The sequence below is a fragment of the Chanodichthys erythropterus genome, chromosome 10 (genome assembly GCF_024489055.1).
Source record: "Chanodichthys erythropterus isolate Z2021 chromosome 10, ASM2448905v1, whole genome shotgun sequence".
Classification (NCBI taxonomy): domain Eukaryota; kingdom Metazoa; phylum Chordata; class Actinopteri; order Cypriniformes; family Xenocyprididae; genus Chanodichthys; species Chanodichthys erythropterus.
Genome location: NC_090230.1, coordinates 42536398 through 42543539, shown reverse-complemented (window position 1 = coordinate 42543539; position 7142 = coordinate 42536398). Strand labels below are relative to the sequence as shown.

The window sequence follows — 7142 nt, the reverse complement described above, 5'->3', positions numbered from 1 at the left end:
ATATTTCTTTGCAAAAGCAGTGATTCCGTGTAGACATGGTGTTGTAGTCTAGAAATAATTCACCAGAATTCTACAGTTTCATTAGTTGTGAAGATACAGCCCTGGGCTTTCTCTGCATCAAAGCAGAGCAGCAAGTATTGTCTGTCGAGCGGTTGCCCTCACCTGATTGTTTTGGATTTGGATGGTTCCCTGTGGTAACCCCTGGGTTAACACCTGCCCCTGTGAGGTAACCATTGCCACCGGTTGATACAGTGTCCCACCTGTGGGAATCAGTCACAGACACAAGACTGAGGTTATCACAGACTTTACCTGCCTGTTGTTGAAATACTGTAATTACCCTGCAGCACAAAAACAAACCAATTCACCTCCCTTTCACTGCGCCAAAATAAAACAAAAGGGTATTTGGAACGGCACAAGAGAAGAACAAGGAGTTCTTGTTTTGCTGCTAATTAGCTCGATTTCACAGTAATTAGATGTTCTTTATTCACAATGTGAAAGTACTGTTCTGTGTGAGATGGCTGTAAAGAGAGAAAATTAGTAAAAGAAAGAGCTATATAAATTAAGATAATGTGCATTACTTGGAAGCTTGCATTTGCTTCCGTTAGATGTCACGAATTTGGAAAGGAAAGCTGTTCTGAAAGCTGAGATCTCTGAATTTGGAGCGGGCAAAGGGACTGATGATTGGCCTCCTCACCTGAGACCACCTGAGAGTTGATAGTGGTCATGGCAACGTTGTTCTGTTGCAGCGAACCTGCAGGGACTACGATCCCAGAGGGGTTTACCGAGCTGGAGACAGAGGTGAGGGATGGGGATGAGTTTTGAAGCAGGTCCTATAAGAGGAGGAGGAATTAGTGGTTAGTGTCCACATTTGAGTTTCTTGGGAAAAATGACTTTGTAAGAAATTTGGTAAACATTGGGGTGCCAATTTACTTTTATAAAACTATTACATAAAAAAAAAAAAAAAAATTAACACAAAATAATTATGCCTGTAAATGTAATAATAAGGTGTAAATCATATAATATGAAAATAAAACAAACAAAATATAATGGCCTAAATTAAAATACAATATAGTTTAAAAGATTTTTTTTAATGATTATGAAAGACGTATCTCTATTATACAGAGCCCTGCACATGACATGAGGACAAAAAATATGAATATCGTGGCCACAATATTTGTTCCCACAAATTTCTAATACGTCAGCATTTGTTCCCTTGTTTTAAGTAAATTGTGCACAATATAATAATTAATTCCTTCTTTTTACTAAATCGTGCACACAGTATAATAATTTCTTCTCTTGTTTTAAGTAAATTGTGCACACAATATAATAATTATTTCCCTTGCTTTACTAAATCGTGGCCACATTATAATAATTTGTTCCCTTGTTTTAGTTAATCAAAACGAGGGAACGAATAGATTTACTAAAACAAGGGAATTAATTATTATATTGTTTGCACAATTTACTTAAAACAAGGGAAGAAATTATTATATTGTGGCCACGATTTACTAAAATGAGGGAATGAATAAGTTGTTAAAACGAATTCTTAATTCGTGGCCACCATTTACCTTAAAAGAGTGAACAAATTAGTAAATCGTGGCCACAGTTTTCTAAAAGATCAAGTTCTTCATTTGTGGGAAAAAAATTCTTAACTGACCCTTAGCCAGGAGCTTGATTGACAGGCAATCTAACCAATCATAACGCAGAATCCACCAATTTGTCAGACAAAGCAGTCAGGAGAGTTAGTAGGTGGACTTGAACTTGAAAAATGGTGTGTACTGATGTCTTTCCGCGGTTGAAATAACATTTCTTGATGATGTTCATTCATGTTTATTTGATGATATAAATGAACTAGTAGAAAGCGATGATCGGTTCACATCTGTCATGGCATTAAAGAGCCAAAAAACGGTATTTATTTTTTACATTTCTTTAACAATGACAAAATTTGAAATGTATGACTTTGTTTCATATGAAAAGTAACCTGCTCTGTCTTGTCGTTGTCAGTGTTCTCTTTGCTCCGTGATGTATTTTTCACTGTGTGAGATCATGATGTGTGGCGAGAGATCGGCATGGCTTGTCGGACATACCAACAGTAACTTTGCAAAAGGTCAATTCATGACCACAATATATCTTTTTTTATCCGCATGTCATGTGTGGGGCTCTGTACTATTATTCTAGATTCTAGATGCAGATTTCGTATTCTGCATTAATTTCTTAAAAAAGAAATACTGACCCTAAACTTTTCAACAGTAGTGTATATGTGATAAATTCCGATTAATCTGATCATTTGATTGCCATTTTAATTCAGTTACAATCAATTGACAGTCCTAAAACATCCAAAAGTGTGCACTTTAAGTCTTCTCACGCAGAGGTCAGCAAAGTTCAGCAGGAACAGCAAGGGCAAGCCAGTTGTGACCTTTTGCATCCCCGAGAGAAGAGCTTGTGTTCGAGCAAGTGTAAATGTTACTGCTGTGAGAGTGTGTGCATTCATATGACACTGTGTTTATGTGTTAGAAACAACCCCTAGCCTTTAGACTAAAGGTCTGGGAAAATGTATTTGTCAGTCACCTGCTGCAGACCGAGGTTGGTCTGTGATGGTGAATACGGGCCGCCCAGGTCGTTCCGTAGCAGATTGTCACTGTGCATCTTGGTCTTGAGGCAGGTGATATATCGGTTGCAGAAGTCTTTACAGAGCTCGTTCACCTTCTCCAGCTCCAACAGGTGGATCCGCAACACCTGGATCGCCTTCACCATCTATAGGTTACAAGTAACTCCAGTTACATAATCAGATTACTTTTTTCAAGTAACTAGTCAAGTAACATATTACTTTTAAATTTACAACAAAACATCTGAGTTACTTTTCAAAATAGTATGCAAGTTCAAACTCAGAATATTACGCAAAACTGCAATTTTGTTTTGTATATGTTAAGTAATACAAATATACTTTATGTATTTCATCTCACTTTATCAACCAATGTCTTTGCTGCTGACCTTTGATCCAATTCAATCATATGAATAAGCAAAATTGACTTTAGTTTAACATCACATTTGTGTTTCTTTTTTATTGCTGAAGTAAGAGTGTTGAACTTTCTTCTCCTACATTTGTTTGAAAGGTTTGTTTGAGCTGCGCCCTCTACTGTACAAGCATGAATTTGCATTTCCTTCAGCCAGAGGCTTATTCATTAGACTTTTGGTGTGAAATGGCCTTTAAATTTGCCAAAAATAGAACTTTTATTTTGTTATTAAAAAACAAACAAGCAAGCCCAGTCCAGATGAGAAAAAATGAAACAAAAGTAACACAATGCATTACATTCCATAAAAAATAACCAAGTAACACAATTAGTTACTTTTTTAGGGAGTAACGCAATATTGTAACACATTACTTTTAAAAGTAACTTTCCCCAACACGGCCATGTCAACACACAAAATTGATACAGGAAGCAGTTTACATAAAATACTCAAGCAAGTAAATAATAATCTAAGGTTTCCCTGCCACTGTTTTCCTAGTGCATTGCTTAATGCTACAAACACTTTCGAGTTCTGCTGATACAGTTGGACAAGACTGAACTTTCATTTCCAACTACCTATTCAAATAGTCACCGCCCAAAGTCAGAACTCAAGGACGACCAAATGGGCTAAAAAATGCTTTGCCAAGGAGGAGATAAATCTGCCAATTACTGCAGCTCGTTTAATCAGGGCTCAGTGCCATCTCTCTGAGGCGAGAACGAAGCGCAGCGCGGGCGCTATAACTGTCGCGGTGAAGAGTTAGTGAACGGAAGACCCGTGTGTGACCAGTGTGTCGTAAAGCACACAGATGCAGAGTTAATTGACTGAGCAGCGCTAGTCGGACGAGCGCCCCGGTAATGATGAACAGTGACCTTTTTCTTCCTCCTTCCCTTAATTTCTAATTACTGTTAACTGTCTTGCAGGGCACAGAAGAGAAGAGATGATGAATATGAGGGGGAGAGTTAGAGGAAATGAGAACAATAGAGGGAAAAAAAGAGCTACTGACAAGAGGTGGGCGAGTGTCATTGTGACTAATACTTTTGACTTTTTATTTTCAATAAAACATTGTTTATTCCTAGTCGTTTTAATGGTATTTTAAGAAGTACCTCAGAATTGAAAAATAGTATACAGTGCAAATATGCCAGCAGAGGGCAGTGCAAATGTGACATTTAGATATACAGGAAGTAAACAGGTTTTTAAGAGCAGGTAAACAGCTGAACTTCACACAAATTAAATAACAAGAGATATGAATGGTTACCAGGTTGTCTAGTTCAGGGTCCTCACTGAAGAAAGGCTTGTGGTCCTGCTCTTGCTGGTGGACGAAGTTCTCGATGTCGACGTCAAAGCTGGCGGAGGTGATGCATTCTGATCCCTGTGTTGCTTGCTCACACTTCTCAAACAGCAACGCCAAAAGAGGGAAAAGAGGATGTCTGCAGGACACAGAAAGAGATCATATTTAATAATATTACTGTATTTTTTTTAATAGTATTCATAATTTACTGTATCATACTTAAATTCATGCAGTCTTATGAGTATAAGACATCTTTCAAAAACATTTTAAAATTTTTTGTGCGGTAAGTAAAGTATAAAATATACATTATGCAGTAAGCAGTACACTAGTATTTAATAAAATAACCAGTTAAGAAGAAAATAGCCAGTTTAATTGGTTCACACATGACATTACACAGCAGCTGAATATATAATCTTTGTCATCTTCATTTAATTGTAGGCATAAGCTCTGTCTAAAGGTTTCTTCTAGCAAGTTGACATTTGTCATGTTAACAGCATTAACATTTCCTGTATCATCAGAGGATGAATATGTTTGCACTGGTTTAAGCCTGCCCAGAGAGAGGCTTCTGCTGAAGAGCAGACCTAATGAAAACTAAAATTCACTCAGCTCAGCCTCTTGAAAGCTAAGCCTAGCCTGACATGCAGAACGCTGATTCCGTTAAAAAGAAAACAACTTCACCACAACAAATGATTAAGGGTCATGCTGCAAGTCAATAAGGACAGCATATAAAAACACTGGGGATCCACTAGGATCCTAAAATGAAGCATTCAGGAGATGTTTTAGTTGCCTAATTACAGAAGTGGCATTCAAAAGTGGTTTAGTTGCCATCTGATGCTATCATTGTAGTGATCCTGCATTGCATTTGTATCATATAAATATATGTTCCCTGTTTTGGAACAATATTTCTTTTTTTCTTTTTTTTAGAATGTATACAACAATTCTATACAACAACTTTTAATACAACAATAATCTTTTGAAACAAAAAAAAATATGCTCAACAAGGCTGCATTTATTTGAGCAAAATACAGTACAAATGGTAGTATTATGGAATATTAATTATATATTTTAAAATATATTAAAATAGAAAAGTTATTTTAAATATCATTTATTTCTCTGATGGCAAAGCTGAACTTTCAGCATCATTTCTCCAGTCTTCAGTGTCACATGGTCCTTCAGAAATCATTCTAATATGCTGTTTTGCTGCTCAAGAAAAAAATATTATTCTTATCATTGTTGAAAACATTCCACACTGTGGAAACCGTCATACTTTCCCCCTCCAGGATTCTTCAATGAAATGAAATTTCAGAAGAAAAAATATATTGTAAATCTTTTATAACAATGTAAAAGTCACTGTTGACCAATGTGTCCTTGCTTAAAAAAATCTTATTGATCCCAAATCTTCGGACTGTAGTGTATATGTTTTTAGTGTACTAGTTAAATTGAGAGTGTTAGGGTATAACATAACTGTGTGGTTCGGACGGCTTATATTTGTGAATAAAGTTAAATTAAACAGAATTATAAGAATGGCAGGTAAAATCATAGGATCCAAGGAAAAGTCAGTAGATTAATTATACGAAATTGCTGTTCAGAGAAAAGTTTTGGCTATGATAACAGACACAACACACCCTTTGAATCATGCTTTTGAATTATTATCATCTCATCGTTGTTACAGAACACCAAAAAGCAATCAAAGCAATATATAGTACAAGCAAACTTTTGTAGCAAATGCAATAGGTCTTCTGAATAAGGGGTAGGAAATGTGAATATTTTTAGCTTATGATGTTAAAGTGGATGCTGTGTATTGTTAATTGTATTGAAATTATATGACGAGGCCAAAGACCAATTTTCAGCCAAGGCTGAACAATAAAGTACAACTTGCACTAGTCTGTCATCAACAGGACATATGGAAGAGTAAAAAAAGCGCTTTGACACATCCTGTTTAAACACCTTGTTTGTGGCTAAGTACAGATTGCAGTAAGAACCCCAGTGTCAGGAACACGTGGAAAGTTTATTTTTAGTGGTGTTGCAAATTGCATTGGAATATTACATGTTTGTTCTGAGTATTTGAATGCAGATTGTTTTGTAAATGAGGCACATTGTAGCAATGCAGCAATGATCTGAGAGCAACAATGTTGCAAACTGTAACTAAACAGTTCAATAATGCAGTAAATGACAATTTTATATCGATAATATTTTCAAAACACTTACTCACATGCAATACTGAAGGGGGAATTGATACTTTTTCCTATGCAATGACATTAGCCAGTTACAAACGCGATTCCTCAAAAAGTTGGGACACTGTACAAATTGTGAATAAATCTCATAAACTTATATTTTATTCACAATAGAATATAGATAGCATATCAAATGTTGAAAGTGAGACATTCTGAAATGTCATGCCAAATATTGGCTCATTTTGGATTTCATGAGAGCTACATATTCCAAAAAAATTGGGACAGGTAGCAATAAGAGGCCGGAAAAGTTAAATTTACATATAAGGAACAGCTGGAGGACCAATTTGCAACTTATTAGGTCAATTGGCAACATGATTGGGTATAAAAAGAGCCTCTCAGAGTGGCAGTGTCTCTCAGAAGTCAAGATAGGAAGAGGATCACCAATTCCCCCAATACTGTGGCGAAAAATAGTGGAGCAATATCAGAAAGGAGTTTCTCAGAGAAAAATTGCAAAAAGTTTTAAGTTATCATCATCTACAGTGCATAATATCATCCAAAGATTCAGAGAATCTGTAACAATCTCTGTGCGTAATGGTCAAGGCCGTAAAACCATACAGGATGCCCGTGATCTTCGGGCCCTTAGACGGCACTGCATCACATACAGGAATGCTACT

The 7142-nt window shown here is 36.3% G+C and overlaps 1 protein-coding gene across 2 annotated transcripts in view; it reads right to left on the bottom strand.

Annotated features, from left to right (window-relative positions):
* pknox2 (pbx/knotted 1 homeobox 2) overlaps positions 1 to 7142 on the bottom strand; it is a 68437-nt gene that overhangs the window by 8949 nt on the left and 52346 nt on the right. For both annotated transcript variants that reach the window (XR_010896189.1, XM_067397806.1), the window contains exons 4-7: positions 4262 to 4433; positions 2566 to 2751; positions 695 to 830; positions 163 to 260 (exon numbers count right to left, since the gene is read on the bottom strand). Coding sequence is in view for 1 of the 2 variants with exons in the window: in XM_067397806.1 (XP_067253907.1) it covers positions 163 to 260; positions 695 to 830; positions 2566 to 2751; positions 4262 to 4433 (592 nt within the window). In the remaining variant the exon portion in view is untranslated. The remainder of the gene's footprint in view (positions 1 to 162; positions 261 to 694; positions 831 to 2565; positions 2752 to 4261; positions 4434 to 7142) is intronic.